This window comes from Coregonus clupeaformis, chromosome 5, assembly GCF_020615455.1.
Source record: "Coregonus clupeaformis isolate EN_2021a chromosome 5, ASM2061545v1, whole genome shotgun sequence".
NCBI lineage: Eukaryota > Metazoa > Chordata > Actinopteri > Salmoniformes > Salmonidae > Coregonus > Coregonus clupeaformis.
In genome coordinates, this window is record NC_059196.1 from 5,147,208 (window position 1) to 5,171,001 (window position 23,794).

At 44.9% G+C, this 23,794-nt stretch overlaps 1 protein-coding gene across 4 annotated transcripts in view; it reads right to left on the reverse strand.

Annotated features, from left to right (window-relative positions):
- Positions 1–683: 683 nt before the first annotated feature.
- Positions 684–23,794, reverse strand: part of LOC121559361 (roundabout homolog 2) — a 67,490-nt gene continuing 44,379 nt past the window's right edge. Inside the window, exons 9-26 of one of the 4 annotated variants that reach the window (XM_041872607.2) lie at positions 23,389–23,594; positions 21,796–21,877; positions 21,352–21,526; positions 19,680–19,846; positions 19,413–19,534; positions 19,060–19,276; positions 18,693–18,811; positions 17,890–18,073; positions 17,416–17,634; positions 16,959–17,001; positions 16,697–16,839; positions 16,136–16,471; positions 15,782–15,920; positions 14,497–14,876; positions 13,908–14,024; positions 3,926–4,105; positions 3,490–3,629; positions 684–1,332 (exon numbers count right to left, since the gene is read on the reverse strand). In XM_041872607.2, coding sequence (XP_041728541.2) covers positions 1,246–1,332; positions 3,490–3,629; positions 3,926–4,105; positions 13,908–14,024; positions 14,497–14,876; positions 15,782–15,920; positions 16,136–16,471; positions 16,697–16,839; positions 16,959–17,001; positions 17,416–17,634; positions 17,890–18,073; positions 18,693–18,811; positions 19,060–19,276; positions 19,413–19,534; positions 19,680–19,846; positions 21,352–21,526; positions 21,796–21,877; positions 23,389–23,594 — 3,056 coding nt within the window. In that variant the 3' untranslated portion in view covers positions 684–1,245. Of the gene's footprint in view, positions 1,397–3,489; positions 3,630–3,925; positions 4,106–13,907; positions 14,025–14,496; positions 14,877–15,781; positions 15,921–16,135; positions 16,475–16,696; positions 16,840–16,958; positions 17,002–17,415; positions 17,635–17,889; positions 18,074–18,692; positions 18,812–19,059; positions 19,277–19,412; positions 19,535–19,679; positions 19,847–21,351; positions 21,527–21,795; positions 21,878–23,388; positions 23,595–23,794 lie in introns of all 4 variants that reach the window. The other 3 variants (XM_045212036.1, XM_041872600.2, XM_045212040.1) reach the window with 3 other exon arrangements.

The window sequence follows — 23,794 nt, forward strand, 5'->3', positions numbered from 1 at the left end:
TCAATGCCACGATTTAGGGAGGGCAGAGGGCCAGATATTATGGGGCGTTTGTTGGTGTCAAGTAGTGACCCAATCAGTTTTTTCAAATCCATCTTCAGCTGTTCTGAGCTGCCCTTCATAATGTAATTCGACCCCACATGAACCCTGACAGTATCAGCCCCCGGTGACCGACGCACAGCCTCGGGAAGCAACCTGGTGATATCCTGAACTGTTGCAGCAGGAAAACAAAGTCTTTGCCCCAGGTACAGATATATGCCTTACCATCGAACTCCCTATCACAATAGCCGGAATGATCCGGCCTCTGCCGTGTCTGGAAGCTGATTGAGAGGCCAGAGCCACAGAACTCACCTGAGAAGAGGGGTGCTGAGACGCCAGCTGCGTGCAGGCCACAACAGCCAAAGGGACAGAGCTCTGATCCAGAGAGCACGGCCCAGCGGAGGGGGGCCGCGGTGGTCCAGGCTGTGCCCAGGCAGTTGATTGACTAGGACAGGGAGAGGTAGCTGGAGGGACATCCACAGCCATGGAGGGAAAACCATTACATAAAAGTCAGTGCGCAGCGGCACAATACAAACAACCCAGGAAAAAGGGCATTTTTCTCATAAATGTGAATCAATATAGCAGGTATTTACAATAGGATTACCTACACTAGATCGATTCCAGGAAACAGTCTTGGGAAACATGTCTTTAGAGTAACAAATGTTTTATTGGTATTTTTTAACAAATCATTCAACTGATGACAGAACATAACAATTGGTGTTCAACAAGGGTATAGGTTCACACATTTTCAGCATCACAACCTAAAATGACAAGGCTATTTCATCTGGTGTTGATAAGATCGATATGTCTGTTTAAAAGAAGCAGCAGGTTGACTCCACAATGACAGCGAGAGACAGAGAAACTGTAAACACACTCACAGATGCCCAACTCTCAGATGGTCTTGTTAACAGAGTTTCTGCCTCATATCCTTTCATCACACAAACATCATCATGATTTCAGGGTAAACAATAAACATAAAGTACATTCAAACATCTGTTGTATAATATCTACAGTCATTTTAAGACTTTTTCCCTTTTTCTCAAAATACAATATTATCTTTATCCCAGGTCCTGTTTAAAAAAGTTGCAAAGATGTATATACACATATGGAGGCAGGACATCAAATCACATACAAATGATAAATAAATAATAAAATGATAAAAAACACAAATACAAATATGAACCAATATTGAAAAGGCAGGTGGCAAACCTACATGCTTTCACTTTTGTCTTCAGCTCTTCTTTGATACCATGGCAACAGGCTGGAGTTCAGCAAAGATGGAAGCAGCAAAACAACCTTTAAAAAAAAAACATGGCGGAGAACTTCACGTCACATAATCTGCTTCCAGTTATATGAGGTTCTGAAAGTAAACAAACATACAACACAATCAGCGATGGGGCTGGTGCCAAAAACTAATCCTGACACTGTAATTTAGCCAAGGTTTAGCCACACAAATGTGAGTATTCCATTTATGGTTGAGCTCTTATAAATCTACTGACCTCCCATATTTGTCCATAAACTATCCTATGCAACATACTATAGATGAAAACACTGCAGTCTTGATTTAGCATTAATATTAACAACATGTTGGATAAACTGGACCAGATTAGTAGAGAGATTAAAGCAGCGGAGAGCCAGGTACAGTGGGGAGAACAAGTATTTGATACACTGCCGATTTTGCAGGTTTTCCTACTTACAAAGCATGTAGAGGTCTGTAATAAAAATAATAAAAAAAATCCAGAAAAAAAATAATCCAGAAAATCACATTGTATGATTTTTAACTAATGAATTTGCATTTCATTGCATGACATAAGTATTTGATACATCAGAAAAGCAGAACTTAATATTTGGTACAGAAACCTGTGTTTGCAATTACAGAGATCATACGTTTCCTGTAGGTCTTGACCAGGTTTGCACACACTGCAGCAGGGATTTTGGCCCACTCCTCCATACAGACCTTCTCCAGATCCTTCAGGTTTCGGGGCTGTCGCTGGGCAATACGGACTTTCAGCTCCCTCCAAATATGTTCTATTGGGTTCAGGTCTGGAGACTGGCTAGGCCACTCCAGGACCTTGAGATTCTTCTTACGGAGCCACTCCTTAGTTGCCCTGGCTGTGTGTTTCGGGTCGTTGTCATGCTGGAAGACCCAGCCACGACCCATCTTCAATGCTCTTACTGAGGGAAGGAGGTTGTTGGCCAAGATCTCGCGATACATGGCCACATCCATCCTCCCCTCAATACGGTACAGTGTCCTGTCCCCTTTGCAGAAAAGCATCCCCAAAGAATGATGTTTCCACCGCCATGCTTCACGGTTGGGATGGTGTTCTTGGGGTTGTACTCATCCTTTTTCTTCCTCCAAACACGGCGAGTGGAGTTTAGACCAAAAAGCTCTATTTTTGTCTCATCAGACCACATGACCTTCTCCCATTCCTCCTCTGGATCATCCAGATGGTCATTGGCAAACTTCAGACGGGCCTGGACATGCGCTGGCTTGAGCAGGGGGACCTTGCGTGTGCTGCAGGATTTTAATCCATGACGGCGTAGTGTGTTACTAATGGTTTTCTTTGAGACTGTGGTCCCAGCTCTCTTCAGGTCATTGACCAGGTCCTGCCGTGTAGTTCTGGGCTGATCCCTCACCTTCCTCATGATCATTGATGCCCCACGAGGTGAGATCTTGCATGGAGCCCCAGACCGAGGTTGATTGACCGTCATCTTGAACTTCTTCCATTTTCTAATAATTGCGCCAACAGTTGTTGCCTTCTCACCAAGCTGCTTGCCTATTGTCCTGTAGCCCATCCCAGCCTTGTGCAGGTCTACAATTTTATCCCTGATGTCCTTACACAGCTCTCTGGTCTTGGCCATTGTGGAGAGGGTGGAGTCTGTTTGATTGAGTGTGTGGACGGGTGTCTTTTATACAGGTAACGAGTTCAAACAGGTGCAGTTAATACAGGTAATGAGTGGAGAACAGGAGGGCTTCTTAAAGAAAAACTAACAGGTCTGTGAGAGCCGGAATTCTTACTGGTTGGTAGGTGATCAAATACTTATGTCATGCAATAAAATGCAAATTAATTACTTAGAAATCATACAATGTGATTTTCTGGATTTTTGTTTTAGATTCCGTCTCTCACAGTTGAAGTGTATCTATGATAAAAATTACAGACCTTTACATGCTTTGTAAGTCGGAAAACCTGCAAAATCGGAAGTGTATCAAATACTTGTTCTCCCCACTGTATGTCTTGGGCCAGTGGGTCTCTTGGCTCTCTGTGCCACACCAATCAACACTGATTAAGATCCTAAATTGTCTTGGATTATCACCAAATCATTGCCTTACATTTACCCACTACATTACTATACTTTAGAAGGACAACAACCAACACTGATAACAACTATAGGACTAACATGTCTCTACTGAGCCAGACCAGGTAGTCCTGCTGTCCTTCACACTGGACTCACCACGTCCCTCCTCCGGGCAACTCCAGGCCCTCTCTGTACAGTTGAAGCCTGCGAGGAGGCCCCTCCACTAAGTGAACCGTAGCCTGACATCTGGCCCCGGGGCAGAAAGCTGGACGGGCAGTACGGGATTACCCCCTCACCTGCAGATGACAATATGCAATACTGCAATCACTCAAAAGTGCAGCTGGAATTATATGGGTCAGATTATAAGTGCTGGACCAGACTAGACCCCCCCACCATCTCTGGCCAACTGGGTAGAGGGGATTGCTGCTAGATGTGTGCTTAAACCGATGCGTTATTTTAAGTCCACGGAGGATTTGTATGCGTATGAATGTAGACAGAGCATTACTAGACCTCAATCACAACATGTGTCTGTGCTTGCTGCTTTTATATTACTGTACGTGTATTTGCATTCATTAGATGGTTTGATGCATACCTTGTGAGCCCCTCATGGCAGGCCCTCTCTTCTGGGGTGAGGAGTAGTCTCCTCTCCTCTGTAGAGCCGGTGAGTTGTCCGCCGACGGTGTCCGGCTGCAGCCCAGCACATCAGACAGGAGCTGCATGGGGTCATCTGCTGCAGGGGGTGGGGTCAGCGGAGGGGGCAGGTCTGCACAGACTGATTGACGGCTCATGATTAAAAAAAACACTGCCTTCACACGACCACACGGGTTGCCTCTTTAAAGCACTGCTGTCTATCTGTTCACATTTAAATGTACACTACAGGACTTTGAAGTAGTCTCCCGAGTGGCGCAGTGGTCTAAGGCACTGCATCGCAGTGCTAGCTGTGCCACTAGAGATCCTGGTTCGAATCCAGGCTCTGTCGTAGCCGGCCGCGACCGGGAGACCCATGGGGCGGCGCATAATTGGCCCTGCGTCGTCCAGGGTAGGGGAGGGAATGGCCGGCAGGGATGTAGCTCAGTTGGTAGGGCATGGCGTTTGCAACGCCAGGGTTGTGGTTTCAATTCCCACGGGGGGCCAGTATGAAAAATACAAAAAAAATGTATGCACTAACTAAGTCGCTCTGGATAAGAGCGTCTGCTAAAATGAAAAAAAAAAAAAAAAAAAAAAAAAAAAGTGGAACTGACAGCATTTTAGCAACATGAAATCTTATTAAAATCTATTCATATACACCCCCAGGAAGAATATCACACTTTCATTTAATTTTTTTACATTTTCTGACAAGCGAGCACCAACACTACCGGTCAAACGTTTTAGAACACCTACTCATTCAATGGTTTTCTTTATTTTTTACTATTTTCTACATTGTAGAATAATAGTGAAGACATCAAAACTATGAAATAACAAATATGGAATCATGTAGTAACCAAAAAAGTATTAAACAAATCAACATACACTACCGTTCAAAAGTTTGGGGTCACTTAGAAATGTCCTTGTTTTCCATGAAAACATACATGAAATGAGTTTGAATAGGAAATAGAGCAAAATGAATAGGAAATGTAGTCATTGACAAGGTTAGAAATAATGATTTTTAATTGAAATAATAATTGTGTCCTTCAAACTTTGCTTTCGTCAAATAATCCTCAATTTGCAGCAATTACAGCCTTGCAGACTTTTGGCATTCTAGTTATCAATTTGTTGAGGTAATCTGAAGAGATTTCACCCCATGCTTCCTGAAGCACCTCCCACAAGTTGGATTGGCTTGATGGGCACTTCTTACTTACCATACGGTCAAGCTGCTCCCACAACAGCTCAATAGGGTTGAGATTCGGTGACCATGCTGGCCACTCCATTATAGACAGAATACCAGCTGACTGCTTCTTCCCTAAATAGTTATTGCTTAGTTTGGAGCTGTGCTTTGGGTCATTGTCCTGTTGTAGGAGGAAATTGGCTCCAATCAAGCGCCATCCACAGGGTATGGCATGGCGTTGCAAAATGGAGTGATAGCCTTCCTTCTTCAAGATCCCTTTTACCCTGTACAAATCTTCCACTTTACCACCACCAAAGCACCCCCAGACCATCACATTGCCTCCACCATGCTTGACAGATGGCATCAAGCACTCCTCCAGCATCTTTTCATTTGGTCTGCGTCTCACAAATGTTATTCTTTGTGATCCGAACACCTCAAAACTTAGATTAGTCTGAACACTTTTTTTCCAATCTTCCTCTGTCCAGTGTCTGTGTTCTTTTGCCCATCTTAATATTTTCTTTTTATTGGCCAGTCTGAGATATGGCTTTTTTCTTTGCAACTCTGCCTAGAAGGTCAGCATACCGGAGTCATCTCTTCACGGTTGACGTTAAGACTGGTGTTTTGCGGGTACTATTTAATGAAGCTGCCAGTTGAGGACCTGTGAGGCGTCGGTTTCTCAAACTAGACACTAATGTATTTGTCCTCTTGCTCAGTTGTGCACCGGGGCCTCCCACTCCTCTTTCTATTCTGGTTAGAGACAGTTTGCGCTGTTCTGTGAAGGGAGTAGTACACAGCGTTGTACGAGATCTTCAGTTTCTTGGCAATTTCTCGCATGAAATAGCCTTCATTTCTCAGAACAAGAATAGACTGACGAGTTTCAGAAGAAAGTTATTTGTTTCTGGCCATTTTGAGCCTGTAATCGAACCCACAATTGCTGATGCTCCAGATACTCAACTAGGTCTCAAGAAGGCCAGTTTTATTGCTTCTTTAATCAGCAAAACAGTTTTCAGCTGTGCTAACATAATTGCAAAAGGGTTTTCTAATGCTCAATTAGCCTTTTAAAATGATAAACTTGGATTAGCAAACACAACGTGCCATTGGAACACAGGACTGATGGTTGCTGATAATGGGCCTCTGTACACCTATGTAGATATTCCATAAAAAATATGCCGTTTCCAGCTACAATAGCCATTTACAACATTAACAATATCTACACTGTATTTCTGATCAATTTGATGTTATTTTAATGGACAAAAAATTTGCTTTTCTTTCAAAAACAAGGACATTTCTAAGTGACCCCAAACTTTTGAACTGTAGTGTATATTTTATATTTGAGATTCTTCAAATAGCCACCCTTTGCCTTGATGACAGCTTTGCACACTCTTGGCATTCTCTCAACCAGCTTCATGAGGTAGTCACATGGAAGGCATTTCAATGAACAGGTGTGCCTTCTTAAAAGTTAATTTGTGGAATTTCTTTCCTTCTTAATGCGTTTGAGCCAATCAGTTGTGTTGTGACAAGGTACAGGGGGTATACAGAAGATAGCCCTATTTGGTAAAAGACCAAGTCCATATTATGGCAAGAACAGCTCAAATAAGCAAAGAGAAAAGACAGTCCATCATTACTTTAAGACACAGAGGTCAGTCAATCTGGAAAATGTCAAGAACTTTGAACGTTTCTTCAAGTGCAGTCGCAAAAACCATCAAGCGCTATGATGAAACTGGCTCTCATGAGGACCGCCACAGGAATGGAAGACCCAGAGTTACCTCTGCTGCAGAGGATAAGTTCATTAGAGTTACTCGCCTCAGAAATTGCAGCCCAAATAAATGCTTCACAGAGTTCAAGTAACAGACACATCTCAACATCAACTGTTCAGAGTAGACTGTGTGAAACAGGGCTTCATGGTCAAATTGCTGCAAAGAATCCACTACTAAAGGACACCAATAAGAAGAAGAGCCTTGCTTGGGCCAAGAAATACGAGCCATGGACATTAGACAGGTGGAAATCTGTCCTTTGGTCTGGAGTCCAAATTTGAGATTTTTGGTTCCAACCGCCGTGTCTTTGTGAGACGCGGTGTGGGTGAACGGATGATCTCCGCATGTGTATTTCCCACTGTAAAGCATGGAGGAGGAGGTGTTATGGTGTAGGGTGCTTTGCTGGTGACACTGTCTGTGATTTATTTAGAATTCAAGGCACACTTAACCAGCATGGCTACCACAGCATTCTGCAGCGATACGCCATCCCATCTGGTTTGGGCTTAGTGGGAGTATCATTTGTTTTTCAGCAGGACAATGACCCAACACACCTCCAGGCTGTGTAAGGGCTATTTTACCAAGGAGGAGAGTGATGGAATGCTGCATCAGATGACCTGGCCTCCACAATCCCCCGACCTCAACCAAATTGAGATGGTTTGGGATGAGTCGGACCGCAGAGTGAAGGAAAAGCAGCCAACAAGTGCTCAGCATGTGGGAACTCCTTCAAGCCTGTTGGAAAAGCATTCCAGGTGAAGCTGGTTGAGAGAATGCCAAGAGTGTGCAAAGCTGACATCAAGGTAAAGGGTGGCTATTTGAAGAATCTCAAATATAAAATATATTTTGATTTGTTTAACACTTTTTTGGTTACTACATGATTCCATGTGTGTTATTTCATAGTTTTGAGGTCTTCCCTATTATTCTACAATGTAGAAAATAGTCAAAATAAAGAAAATCCCTTGAATGAGTAGGTGTTCTAAAACTTTTGACCAGTAGTGTAGATATGGTCATTTTCACGTTTTCATAAATTCTTATAATGTTTGGGAATTACGTATTCTAAGGCATTTGTGAAAATTCTACAGCAATATAGAGTGGGAAAGCGGCCATACATTTGGACAATTAATAGACACTGCAGTAAATAAAACCAAATAAAAATATCTGTCTCGTCCAGGACCAGAGTCTACGCAGACTGGTACACCATAGCCAATCAGAGCTTTTTGCACACAGGCCTGCCATCATTCACTTTGAACTGGACTGTGTGTTTACAGGCAGTTGCAACTGCGCGACTTTAGATCATTAGAACGCATTCGCCAAAAGCCACAAAATACACCTGAATGGATTTCTGCAAATATGTCAATACCACTTCGGAGTCCTCTTACATTTGGGAACTTTACAGTCCTATTGATCAAACAACCATGAAAAAGGTAGGCTCTCTCTCCTTCAGTTATGCACATCAACAACAAAAAGATCAACAACAAATGCTAGCCAGAGAAAGATGAGCCAACATCCTAACAAAAAAACATTAGATAAACCCTCTAACTTTTTCAAATAGTTGGTCGTCAAAATTGCACTGACAAACGATGGAGAATTGTAACCTACTCGTCCTTTGCAGCTTGCCTGCCAACAATGCATGCTTGTCCCAACCAAGCACCAAAGCTAATTGGCTAAAGTTGGCTAGCTTGTTAGCAAGCTTCTTCCAGACACAAATGACAGAACACCTCACTCTGACCATTTTACCCGCCCTAGCAGAGCTGGTTAGGCTGTTTACATGTTATCTAGAGCGTTCGTGACTAACTATTACTTTCTTTGCCTACGTTTACTGACATAGCCTGTTTTTTGTCTTTTATTCGTATATATTTCTCCATCTCTCCTTTAACTAAATATACTTTCCTGCAACCCGCCTCACCCAATGTGGAACGGATTCTATTATTTCTTTATTTTTATCAAGAGCCTACGGCTGAAACTAGCCAGCTAACTAGCTGCTTGCTATTAGCCACCGTTAGCGGTCTTCACCACTGTCCGTGGCCTGCACTACCTACCAGCCAGCTCTAGCCTGGACAATTATCGGCCAGTCTGCACAGCATGCTATCGACCCAGAGCATATCGGATTTTCTGCAGGAATCACTGAATCACTGGACCTTAACACCAGACCATCGCAACTAGCTAGCTGCTGTTGTTGGCTAATCATCACTTCCCGACGTACCAGTTAGCCTTGAGCTAGCCTTGAGCCAGGCCCATCTTCCGGCTATCTATCTCTCTGTCAACTGGACGGGACCTCCTAGTGTCGACATGGAGCCCCGCCGATCCATCACGACTGGTCTGCCGACGTAATCGTCTGATGTGGTTTCAACAGGCTTCCCGTTGCGATGACCACGAAGATCCATCTGCTAGCCCCGGCCCGCTAGCACGCGCAATCAACAGCCGTGCCTCCTGCTCGCCTGTGCTTTAGCAGCCTACGATCTGCTCCCGGACTTACTTAGTGCTGTTCACTGGACCTTATGATCACTAGCTATATAGCTAATGCCTGCTGGACTGTTCCTTTACACGGTACCCCATCCTGTTTATCTGTTTAGCCTCAGCCCAAACTTTCGTTGCCATTACCAGTTGTTGTCTTAGCCCTCTCAAACAACACCTGTGATTGCGTTATGCCTCTATCCCATGTCAATATGCCTAGCCTATTGCTGTTTGGGTTAGTTCTTATTATACAATTTCACTGTAGAGCCCCAAGTTCAGCTCAACCAGCCTCAGACCTCCTTTGTCCCACCCCCCATACACGCGGAGACCGGCTCAATTGGTACCTCCAGTGATGCTCTCTCTTTCATAGTTACCCAATGCTTAGGTGTACCTCCACTGTACTCATATCCTTCCATATCCTTGTCTGTACATAATGCGCTGAATCTATTCTACAACGCCCGGAAATCTGCCCCTTTTATTCTCTGTACCCAACGCACTAGAAGACCAGTTCTTAAAGCCTTTAGCCATATCCTTATTCTATTCCTCCTCTGTTCCTCTGGTGATGTAGAGGCTAACCCAGGCCCTGTAGCCCCCAGTATCACTCCTTCCCCCAAGCGCTATCATTTGTTGACTTCTGTAACTGTAAAAGCCTTGGTTTCTTGCATGTTAACATCAGGACTGCGTGGTCCTCTGTAGCTCAATTGGTAGAGCATGGCGCTTGTAACGCCAGGGTAGTGGGTTAGATCCTCGGGACCACCCATACGTAAAAATGTATGCGCACATGACTAAGTCGCTTTGGATAAAAGCGTCTGCTAAATGGCATATTATTATTATCATCAGAAGCCTCCTCCCCAAGTTTGAGTTATTCACTGTGTTAGCACACTCCGCCAACCCTGATGTTCTGGCAGTGTCTGAATCTTGGCTTAGGAAGGCCACCAAAAATTCAGAAATTTCCATCCCGAACTACAACATTTTCCGTCTAGATAGAACTGCCAAAGGGGGCGGAGTTGCAATCTACTGTAGAGATAGCCTGCAGTAGCTCTATCATACTATCCAGAACAGTTTGAGCTTCTACTTCTAAAAATCCACCTTTCCAGAAATAGGTCTCTCACTGTTGCCGCTTGCTACAGACCCCCCTCAGACCCCAGTTGTGCCCTGGACACCATATGTGAATTGCTTGCCCACCATCTATCCTCAGAGTTCGTACTGCTTGGTGACCTAAACTGGGATATGCTTAACACCCCGGCCGTCCTACAATCTAAACTAGATGCCCTCAATCTCACACAAATGATCAAGGAACCTACCAGGTACAACCCTAAATCCGTAAACATGGGCACCCTCATAGATATCATCCTGACTAATTTACCCTCTAAATACACCTCTGCCGTCTTCAACCAGGATCTCAGCGATCACTGCCTGCGTCCGTAATGGATCCGCGGTCAAACGACCACCCCTCATCACTGTCAAACGCTCCCTAAAACACTTCAGCGAGCAGGCCTTTCTAATTGACCTGGCCCGGGTATCCTGGATGGATATTGACCTCATTCAGTCAGTAGAGGATGCCTGGATGTTCTTCAAAAGTGCTTTCCTCTCCATCTTAAATAAGCATGCCCCATTCAAAAAATTCAGAACTAAGAACAGATATAGCCCCTGGTTCACCCCAGACTTGACTGCCCTTGACCAGCACAAAAACATCCGGTGGCGTACTGCATTAGCATCGAACAGCCCCTGCGATATGCAACTTTTCAGGGAAGTCAGGAACCAATATACACAATCAGTTAGGAAAGCAAAGGCTAGCTTTTTCAAACAGAAATTTGCATCCTGTAGCACTAATTCCAAAAAGTTTTGGGACACTAAAGTCCATGGAGAATAAGAGCACCTCCTCCCAGCTACCCACTGCACTGAGGCTAGGAAACACTATAACCACCGATAAATCTACGATAATCGAGAATTCCAATAAGCATTTTGCTACGGCTGGCCATGCTTTCCACCTGGACAACAGGCCCTCCGATTTGACACATTGAACTCTATCTGAGAAGTAGTTGGTGAACTAGGCGAGGCAGTCATTTGAGAAACCGAGGCTATTTAGTCTGCCAATAAGAATGCGGTGATTGACAGAGTCAAAAGCCTTGGCCAGGTCGATGAAGATGGCTGCACAGTACTGTCTATTATCGATCGCGGTTATTATATCGTTTAGGACCTTGAGTGTGGCTGAGGTGCACCCATGGCCAGCTCGGAAACCAGATTGCACAGCGGAGAAGTGACTGCCTCGCCTGGTTCACCAACTACTTCTCAGATAGAGTTCAATGTGTCAAATCGGAGGGCCTGTTGTCTGCACCTCTGGCAGTCTATGGGGGCGCCAAAGGGTTCAATTCTCGGGCCGACTCTGTATATCAATGATGTCGCTCTTGCTGCTGGTGACTCTCAGATCCACCTCTACGCAGACGACACCATTTTGTATACATCTGGCCCTTCATTGGACACTGTTAACAAACCTCCAAATGAGCTTCAATGCCATACAACACTCCTTCAGTAGCCTCTAACTGCTTTTAAACACTAGTAAAACTAAATGCATGCTCTTCAATCGAACGCTGCTTGCACCCGCCCGCCTGACTAGAATCACTACTCTCGGCGGGTCTGACTTAGAATATGTGGACAACTACAAATACCTAGGTGTCTGGTTAGACCGTAAACTCTCCTTCCAGACTCACATTAAGCATCTCCAATCCAAAGTTAAATCTCCAATCGGGTTCCTATTTCGCAACAAAGCCTCCTTCACTCATGCTGCTAAACATGCCCTCGTAAAACTGACTATCCTACCGATCCTTGACTTCGGCGATGTCATTTACAAAATAGCTTCCAACACTCTACTCAGCAAATTGGATGTAGTCTATCACAGTGCCATCCGTTTTGTCACCAAAGCCCCATATACTACCCACCATTGTGACCTGTACGCTCTCGTTGGCTGGCCCTCACTACATATTCGTCGCCAAACCCACTGGCTCCAGGTCATCTATAAATCACTTCTAGGCAAATCCCTGCCTTATCTTAGATCACTGGTCACCATAGCAACACCCACCCGTAGTATGCGTTCCAGCAGGTATATCTCACTGGTCATCCCCAAAGCCAACACCTCCTTTGGCCGCCATTCCTTCCAGTTCTCTGCTGCAAATGACTGGAACGAACTGCAAAAATCTCTGAAGCTGGAGACACTTATCTCCCTCACTAAGTTTAAGCATCAGTTGTCAGGGCAGCTTACCGATCACTGCACAGCCCATCTGTAATTAGCCCACCCAACTACCGTATCCCCATATTGTTATTTACATTGTTATTTATTTTGCTCATTTGCACCCCAGTATCTCTATTTGCACATCATCTTCTGCACATCTATCACTCCAGTGTTAATACTAAATTGTAATTATTTTGCACTATGCCTATTTATTGCCTTACCTCCATAACTTACTACATTTGCACACACTGTATATATATTTTCTATTGTGTTATTGACTGTACATTTTGTTTATTTCATATGTAACTCTGTGTTGTTGTTGTTTTTATTGCACTGCTTTGCTTTATCTTGGCCAGGTCGCAGTTGTTAATGAGAACTTGTTCTCAACTGGCTTACCTGGTTAAATAAAGGTGAAATAAAAAAAAATAAAAAAATAAATGACACCTGCATCTCTAGCTGTGTAAAGCCACCAAAAAGCGATATGAGGGGGAAAAGTCAGTCACTCACCCACTCCTCCAATGACATGACATGACATCCTCCTAGCAGCTAGCGATCTAGCTAACATTAGGCTCAGAGTTTTTAGCTTGCTACATAAATAGACACGCTAGCCTATTAGCCACGTTATGACTGACTTGTGATCATTGCCCTTGCTAGTTTGATTGTATTGTCATTCCCAGCCTTCGTTACATTTGTCAATTTTTTTCCAAAATATTGAGCTATTGAAACTGAAACAGTGCATCCCGAATGGAGGCAGCAAACAATGTACCAGGCCAGCTGTGATTTACAACCTGATAGCAATATTTTCTGGACTACCATGAAATGTATTGGTGAATTATATTAATAATGCATTGAACTGCATCAATCTATTCTGCCAACAATGCCTTAGCTTAGTGTAACATCATGGAATGTTGAGGCAAAGATAACCTATTTTTAAAACCTCTTATAAAGTTGGTTTTGTAGCATAAACTGGGAATTAGATCTTTTTTTACTGATATTATGATTGTCTGTTTGTTTCATATCTGCAAAGTAGTTAAAACGCTGCCATTTCCACTTTAACCATATGTACTGGATAAGACCGTCTGCCAAATGACCAAAATGTAAATGTAGTGTACTGTAATGTAAGGATGTTGCTTGAATCCCAAGGTGGGCCTGTTACTTATGGGCATGTGCTAGCAAAACACCAAAAAGTTATAGCCATTTCTAAGTTGTTGCAAATAATAAGCTGGGGTAACTTGTTATTACAAAAGCTATGTGTGTTGCCTTGTATAAAAGTTTCTCCAAAGAGAAGATATGATATGAAGATAACATAAATGTAGCCTACTCTCCAATGTCTTACCTGCTTGGTCATGCAGCTCTCGTCGGTGCTGGCCCTCCCTGAGGGCTTTCTTCTTGCTTCTGGTTCTGTGTCCCTGCGTAGCGTGGGCGGACTCAGCCGGGAAAGGAGGAGATTGTCCTGACAGAAAAGAACAGTGATGTCATCATCAATAAGACATTCAGTGGGAATAAAAGACACAGAGCCATCTCAGAATAGATCTGATTCAATTTTCATGTACAAATACTTTGTTACACGTAACATGATAACATTGAATAATTCAGAATAATTATGCAGTTATGGATTAGTCTAGTAGCAGATCTGTCTGTGCTTTAGCCAACTCCTCTTGTCCTGTTCGTTGTCATGCCAAACACGGACTGTATGTATGGCATGGCAACAAAGGACGTGGCTAAAGCACATACAGTTCTGTGACCAGGCTGGTCATTTTCAAGAGGTTATCTACACATATAAATAATTATCCTCTGCATTAGAACTATGACAGGGGGACAGGTGTGTAAAGACCGAGGGACAGTTGTGTAAAGACAGGGGGACAGGTGTGTAAAGACAGGGGGACAGGTGTGTAAAGACAGGGGGACAGGTGTGTACAACTAACCTCTTCTGCCACTCCTCTCTGAAGTAAAGCTCTCCCCCGTGAAGGTGTCTCCCCATTGGCTGGTGTGGTATGGCCCGCTGACATCATAGGCGTCCTTATTGGCGAACAGGTTGGGGTTGGAATGGGAGATCTGGGAACCGGGCCCGTAGCGGCCCAGCAGGTCAAAGTGCTGTAGCGGGGGGCTATCGTTGGGGTTAGGGGGGCGTGTCTCCTCCTGGGGGGAGGGGGGGAGCGTGGCTGTGGACTGTAGGCTGGAGTTGGTGCCCTGGGCCAGCTTCTCTCTTCTGAAGGAGGGCAGGCTGGGTAACTCCTCCCTGGAGCTGTCCATTAGGTAAGGCCTGGCTGGCAGCGGGGGACACCAGTCCTCCTCATCCGAGCTTCTGGGAGCAGGAGGAAGAGGAAACATGTGAGTAAAGGCCCCAGGTTTAACAACTAAGAGGACTTGACACATTGAGTGAAAAACACTGTCAGTAAGACCCCAGTATAAATCTAAGGGGTCTATCTTACACAATACTTGTACTTTATCATCAAGAAAACTCTTCGAGGCACATTAACAGCCATATCCAGAGACAGTTACAGTAGTTGACAGTTACATTTTAAAAGAGGAACCAGCAGCAATGGGTTACAAAACACAAGAGAGACTTCAAATGATTTATATGTTGCCATGACAACGTCAGAGGACGTCAGAGCAGATTTAACAGAGGACATGTTATTGAAAAAGGAAAGTGCTAATCCACACTGTCAGACGATGGCTAATGTCATTAGAAAAGACACAGCACAGTCAGAACAGCTAGGTCCCCCCAGTTATGGCCACAATCTAATCTGTCACAATGAGTTAGAGTAAACTATACACTCCCCCTGATGCAGCCACACTAAGAGTCTCTCCTGAGCCTCCAGACAAGAATGTTTTTAACTCCAACATTAACCGTAGTAAACTTCACTAGAGTTTACAATCTGGTTTGAACCAGAGGACGGGTTCAGGGCCTAACGTCATGAACTCTTGCTATGTAGTTCAGGTAAACTATCAGGTCAAATAGAGTGCAAGCCATACATTCAATCTAAACATAGCCCTTATATGAGGGCGTCAGAGAATAGATAAAAAGGACACATCAGGAAAAATCACAATGAGTTATGGAGAAAAGGTGCAATATGTAGCAACTTCAGCACTCCTACTTCTCCTTCCCTGTACTGCCATTTCCCTCCAAACTCCATTAGTTCTCTCATCTGTCCTTAACAATTTATCCCATGGGAGGGTGTCTACAGGGGATATAGCGCTGGGTGTTACCTGTTCCTCCCCTCAGCCCTGTCTCTCTTGGTGTAACCCCGTTCTTTATTAGCAGGCAGCGGTAGAGACAGTACATCCTCCCAGTTGAGTGGTGCAGGCTTGGATGGAGGACACACGGACCTCTGTTTCACCAGCTTGGCTACAGTACAGAGAGACAGCAGACAACACTTATTTAAATCAAGCTGAAGAGAACATTAGAAATGAGCTATGTTAAATATATATGTACTATACATGTTTGTGTACAGCATACAAACACCCACATCAACTATGTAACAAAGTTAGCTATATCCTCACCACTTAACATTCCATGAGCCCTCAACCACAGTACATGAGAAGTGTAATAGCTGCCTGTACCATTGCTTGTCCTGGCGTACTGCAGCTTGGCGTACTCTCCAGACTGTCCAGACTGGATGGTCCACTGGTCCAGGTCTTGCTCCAGACCGAAGTGGCCCGAGTTGGAGAGGACAGGGGTACTGGCGTAGGAGTCAGGGCCCTGGGTGCAGGGGGTGTTGGAGCCCTGGCTGCAGGGGGTGTTGGAGCCCTGGCTGCAGGGGGTGTTGGAGTATGTGTTGTAGTAGGCTAGACCCTGCAGGTCCTCAGCAGCAGCTGTACTGATGGTGCTGTAGATGGGACTGTCGGTGGACACTGAGCTGTACTTCTCAGACTGGCTCAGGTAATTGGAGATGCCAACTGCTGGACAGAAATAGAAAGTCAATAAAAAAATGTAAAGTGGAGCCCATTTCCTTGAATGAACCACTTGATCTTCCCTCTGCAATTTCCTGGTCAATCACAAAAGCTCAAATAGGTTCCATCATTTGAGCAGCAATGGCAGCTTATTACTATTAATTTAGCTTCTATTCAAACTACTGCATTTTATCCCATCCGAAGTTGCAAGACGTGACTGTGGGCTCTCACCATTGTAGTACCTGTCTGTAGAGTCCAGTTTGCCAGAGCAACAGTTGACTGAGTCTTTTCCATTGTGGGCAAGGCCAGGGGCTGGCCAGGAGTCTGCTAGCCAGGGGTAGTTCCCCATGTTGGAGCCCACCATCCCTGGTCTACTGTAAACAGATGGAGAGAACTAAAGGTCAGATATTACTGTAAGTCTGTGCTGTTTGTAATAAAAAAAAGAGTCCACTCATGTTTACATTGATTCTCTGAGTAAAACCAAAACCTCTACCTTCCATTGCTGAGACCAGATCCTTCACTGTGAGCGAATCCAACTGCAGGAAAAACAACAACAAAAGCAATGGCTGCAATTAAAATATCTCTTTATTAGGCAGTGGCTTTCATCTAGGGCTGTTTGCCAAACCAATTAAGATAATATGCCGTATACTCAAGGGCACAAAATAGTGTGTCCCACTTGGGATTCAGGCATGCCGTTTTCTTTTGTCATTTCATTAAGGCCATGCTACTGAGTCTGACCTAGATACACTAACAAGGCATAGATCACAGCAACACTAATATTCAGAAGCCACAGATTACAACAAGTCACATTTTAAGACACTCAGATACCCAGTTTTGGCAAGCCTTGATGGTGACAGGATTGGAACAGATTAGTATTGTAATGCTAATGGTATTGTTGTATGTTATGTGAATACAGTGTTGGGGTTGAGGTTAAGGATGTTACAGTATACCTGCAGGTGTGTAGGCGAATGAGGTGGTGTAGTGTCCCAGCTCCTTCCTCCTGCGGTGGCGACAGTACAGCCAACCACTGAAGCCCATGAGCACCAGCCACGAGGCCACGCCCAACCCAGCTATGAACGCTGGTTGGCTGACCACGCCCGTGATCTGCTCTGATAGACTGAGGCTGCTGTCTTTCTGCAGAGGGTCTGAAGGCATGTCCAGTGACAGGGCTGAATGATAGAGAGTCCAGGTTATCATTCTGGCAAATTCATTTCCAATATGGCTTCCTGAATAAACAGACAACTAACTAACCCCATTGATTTTCTAGCAAGAAGTGTTGAAATACAGTATACCAGTAACAAACAATTCAGAAACCTCGATCCTCGTCTTTAGTCTTTAGTAATCTACCATACTGACTGAGGACCAGGTTGACAGGCTATTAATGTTGCATCGAAGGGTCTCTTCTAGTGGTAAAGCTGACTCACTGAGAACCAGGTCTATTGGTGGGCTGTGTTCACCCACTCCTAAGATGGTGACTGCAGCCACCATCACACTGTACTGGAGGTCTGGTAGCAGCCCAGTCAGTAGGATGGATAACACTGCTCCATCCACTGTCCTGTTGATATGGCTCTCTGTCTTCATCTCAGAGTCACTCCCCAGGCACCAGACCTGACAGACAGAGTAACAAACTTGATACTGAGTGGTGGACCGACAGAAACTCTGGAGTGACAGAAATAACCTACAACATTTAATAACACTAGAAGCATTAAGTCGATCATGTTGCCAAGAGGATGGGACAACTGAACCAGAAGTGGAGATATTTTGTTGTTGTCAGCCGGCACGACATGGGGATACAATAGGCTTTAAACGCCTTTCCAGAAAAGTCTGAGAAAATAAGTGTTGTTTTTTTGTCGACTGCAAAGCAAAACTTAGAGATCCAATCAACAAGATGAGGACAAGTGATTTAAATCTGAGGACTAAATTGGTTAAATTGTGTTTTTGCTGTTAACTGATACTAAACATGGAGCAATTTGCAGTGTTTAATTAAAACCACTAGCACAGCATTTCTGTTCTGCACAGCATGTTTTGTCAACAAGGATAAAACCGACTGCTTAAAATCAACACATTGCTGATTCAAACAAATATTTCATTTTCTCTTTCTCACGAACAGCTGTAGTGACTAATTAACTGGCCACTTTTCACTAAATTAACATCAGACAGAGTAGTCTAGAGTAGCACTTTCCTCCAGCCAGGTACAGCTTCAACAGTCTCCACGCTGTAATCTCACCTTGTACTCCAGGACTGTACCACTCTGAACGTCAGCGGGGGGAGGCTCCCAGGAGACACTGATGCTGGCACTGTTGCTGAGCTGGACCACTGACACAGCCTGCGGGGGAGCACTCAACACTGGAAGGATGTGAACATGGAAAACTGTTAGTTAACGAAAAGTCACAAAAAGTGACTGGTCAATAAAATAGATGTTCCTATACGCATGTGCTGTGGTATCCTACAGTAGCATATGACAGCATTGATTAGTCATTTTAGAAGCAAAAAAATCTTTACAAAATTCGAACGAAAGTCTGAGGAAAATGTATTGAACTATGCCTACAGACTTCACAGAGAGGGACCCTCCTGCATCACGCTGCGTGTCTTACCCTCCTCAGGGGTGCGTAGCTGCACCAGGGGGCTGTCCAGTCCCTGCAGCTCGTTGAAGTAGGGGCGGACCTTCACCTCGTACTCTGTGTTCGTGCGCAGGTCTGATAGGACAGTGCTGAGCTCAGACCCAGCCTTCACGTCCTGGACTAACCAGGCGCTGCCAATGGAGCGGTACAGCAGCCTGTAGCCCTGCACATACTGAGACTGACGTGCCACCTGACCAATGACAGAACACAGAGGGAGGGTGGGTCATAGAGGTGGTTAATGATCTATTCCGAGATATTGTAAAGTATGAAGCACAGTATAAAGTAGCATATTGCTTTTCCAGATTATAACACTCAGTTTTACTCACAGTCCAGGAGACTTGGGCACTGGTGGGTGATAGGACCACAGGCTTCTGCAGGTAGACAGACACCTCCCCTAGTTCTCTCTGCACTTGTCTGTGGTCCACCCCCTGCTCTGTAGGACTTCCATCTACAACAACACAGAGAGAGCTGCACTCAGAATAGCCTGACATCATACCACACTGCACTGAGAACAGCCTAACATCACATAACACTTTACTATGAAACAGTTCAAGTGATTGAGTGATTATATGCTGTTCTGTGCCCATACTGACCCTGTGTCCTGATGGGTTCAGAGATGGGGCTGGGGTCACTCAGACCATAGGAGTTGACTGCTCGGACGATGAACAGGTAGACAGTGTTTGGGTACAGGCCGATGACCGTGTGCTTCTCCTGTTTCACGTGGTCAGCTACCGTCTGCCACACACTGCCAACGGATTGGCTGGAAAAGAACAATCAATTACTGGTTGAATTCTGGTAGGATTGTCTGGCCTTGTCCTTATCCTGATATGAGAAATAACAACAATGAGTGTGGTATGACAATTTGGGTCCTCTATCATAGATGAATGTTGGGTAAATAAATGCTATTATCTCAGTCCAGTGAGGACCTACAGTACATATTACCTAGCCTATGGTATGGTTTGTCCGGTCAATTACCCAGCGAGTAATTAAAAGAGCCCAGTCTAAAGGCTTCAGCATGCTTCAGTTCGGCTGGCGCCTAGCCGTACTCCGCTAGCCGAACCGAACGAGCGTGCTAGCGTACTCCATTAAAAGACCTTCGCTTGACAAATGAGAAAAAAAAATTAGACGCCGTAGCCAGTATACACTTCCTCAAAATAGTCAGAATTAATCTAAGATAACCCAAGAAATCTGTCATTAATTTTCACGTTTTTGCGGAGGAGATCTTAGTCGCGCAATTGTACATCTAATTAAGATGTTTGGTGCAGTATTTGTCAATGAAAAAATTTGAACGACAACAAAGACTTTATTGAAGAATCCCTACTGTTGACCAATCACTGATGAAGGTGCGTAGACTTCGGCTTGCCTCAAGAAAAAATTTGTGCCCGAACAGACGAAAAAACCCTTATCGAAGTCCAAAATGAACAAAAACGTCACAAAATGTCGTCATAATATATGCACAAACTCTTCCGGATGAGAAGCATGCAGACATCTTAAGGAAGCAGCGCTATAACTCTGGCCTGCTCCTTAACTAAGTGTCAGACAAGACCTGTGTGACAATCTGCCCTCTACTGTCATCCAACCCCCTTCAAGCCCCCCCACACTCTTCTTCCATTAGGCCCTGTTCTCCAGTCCTAGGAGGGTTAGCGGATTAATAATAGTAGACATCCCCATCCAGCAGCTAGCTCTATTTAAAGACTGTGCTCTGTTAGATGAAGTTCGAGGAAAGTACCTAACCACTACCCATGGGAATGTCTCCTCTCAAACTGTGCTGTCAGTCTCAGTGCCAATCAGCAGGCAGCCTGTTGGCCTGTTTGTGTGTCTGGCTCTGCCTGCCCTGAGCCTCTGACCTCTCTGTGATGAGAGCTCTCTGGCTGGTCTGCCCTTCCATAGCCCCAGGTCAGTGCTGTCCAGGACCATTGGGAAAATGCAGTTTTTTTTTCTTTATGCAACTGATTCTATGATTCTCTGCTCCCGAATGCTTTATGCTTTTATTGAATCTGCCATGGCTCGGTTTCCCTTCACGTCGTTATTTCCTGCCCATGTAGCACATGTATGAATGGCTTAGTTAAACCAAATGGACATTCTCTGTATGTGAATACAATACACATCAAGAACACAAGTGATATAGCAACAGACCTAGAAAGCATAGAAATAGAAATCCTCAATTTCTATGGTACCCTGCAGAGCTATGTATTAAGAGAGGTTGGGCAATGCGGTTTCTAAATATATGGCTCTGGTACCCAGTCCTTGCATGTCATACTGTACCTGAAGGCCTCGATGATGTAGGAGGTGACAGCAGCCCCACCCTCGTGGGGGTTGGACTGCCAGGTGAGGGTGACTGTGTTTCTGGTCACCTCTGTCACCACAGGCTTCTGGGGCGGCCCTGGCAGCTGGATGGACTCTGACACCCGGGGAACTGATGACCCAGGGGCTCCATCCTCTGGGAAACAAACAGAGATACGGCATGAGATAACATGAGACACAGTGGTGGTGTGTGGTAATGGTACCGGGATATAGTGGTGTGTGGTAGTGTACCGGGGATATAGTATGAGCTTGACTGTTCATTTTTCAAGTCTATTGATAACCACACACAGTAGTGGTGAATACTGTAGCTAAAGCACGAAAGTAGGTTTCCATAAGGTGTAATGTATCATTTGAAACCAGTGGTGTTTGGTTTTGTGAGGCGCTGAGAGGAGTGTGTGAGTTTACCTCTCATGGTGAGTGTCCCACTCCAGCTTGACTCGCCCATGGCGCTCGACACCACACACGTGTACATTCCCGAATCCGTATCCTAGCAACAGAGAGGTGCATTTTAGCTCCCTTTCACGAGGAGAGGGGACCCAAAACATTGGAACCACGGTGGTTTAGATCCTTTCTGTGTTTGCTAATCCAAGTGGAGCAAATACCAGTGGTTCTCCTCTTTTTACTTATTCATTGCTTCTTTGTTCACTGCTTTGCCGCCGTCCTTAGACTCACTTCTAGAAGTTTAAAGGTAAAAGCTTTTATGAAATGCCACTTTGCCACAAAGCAGACATCACTCAGCCACAGTAGCACTAGGAGTCATATGTTCTGAACACTCCTGAGAGAACAGTAGTCTACATGGCCTTCATCTCCCCATGTGCATGGTCTAGCTCACAGGTGTCAAACTCATTCCACGGAAGGCCGAGTGTCTGCAGGTTATCACTCCTTCCTTGTACTTGATTAATGAATTAAGCTCACTTATTAGTAAGGAACTCCCCTCACCTTGTTGTCTAGGTGTTAATTGAAAGAAAAAAAGAAAAGAAAACAGCAGACACTAGGCCCTCCATGGAATGAGTTGGACACCCCTAGTCTACCTGCTCTCCTTTTCCACAGTACTGTATACATGTCCACACACTTCACTGGCCTAATGGTGTTACTAACACTGGGCTGGCGGAGTGCCAGTCTACTGTAACCAACAGAAATTCATGTTAGAACATTCACCACAGCATTGACCTCTGGTTGGTGGACTGGTAGTATGTGGACAGATGAACTCTGTGTGAGTTTAACCACTGCTGAAATATTGAAGACTAGGAGGCGGCATCGCTAGGCTAACTATTTTTAGCCCTCTTTCTCCCTCTACATCTCGTCCTCTCCCTTCCTCACTCTCTCTCTCTCTCCCTCTTGATGCCAAGCTAATGCATCTCTTCTGTTCCATTGAGCGCAGTGGCATGGCAGATTTCCCCCGCCTCAGTGATGCATTGGACCTTGTGTTAATGATCCAAGTTTGCTGAGCACCACTGCTGAGCATGACGCAGTGATGGAGAGCGAGACAGAGGGAGAGAGAAAGAGAAAGGGGGGAGAGAGAAAGAGAGAGAGTTGTGCCAGAGATGTAATTAAAGGCTTTGAGATCGTTAATCATGCGTGGCCACAGTCAATTAGCACAAACGATGCTGCTCTCCCCGTTCCGCATGCTCACCTCCAGTGAGGCCACAGCACAAAAAGGGCCACAGACTGCTCTTCATCAAAGCAGAACACATTTACAAACAAGTCCCTTCATTAACATTACAATTACACACTGCATAGGCATGTAGTCGCGCCGGAGAGGTCAGTTTGAAATTCAGTTTCACCTTGATTTTTTTTTTAAACACAGAGAGGTACTTATAATGGAGGAGAACATAAAAACGTTGGTTGGTTGCCCTCTGGCTTTGGAGAAAGTAAAAATGTAACGATGATGGATGGCAGGGATTTCTGTTCAGCCACGCGATACTAATTTGTTCATGAGGCTCAAAAGACAAAATCAGATCACAGCCATATTTTTATTCCATGACATCATACACGTACCTCAACGTTAGTGATCTGCAGTGTCCCGTTCTCCATCAGGGTCATGCGGGGGTCGTCCCCCACAATCCTCTCCCCGTCCTTTTCCCACCCAATCCTTAGTGAGGGTCCACCAATCGCATGACACTGTAACTGGGCAACGGACCCCAGAGCCAATGTCTGATTGGCTGGGCCTTGGCGGATTATTGGTGGAACACGGGGTGAAGGACCTATGGGTAAAAGGGAAGAACCGACAGGATATTATGTCAGTGGGTCCTGTCACACACACTGTAATGTCCACTATATTTGACAGTGGTTATGTAGAGCTGTCTGCCAATCCATTCATATGTGTTGTAATATCAATGTATTTGTACTGGGCTCTCCTCTCCCAGTACCATATTCCTTCCTCGTCCCAAAGTAACCCCCTCCA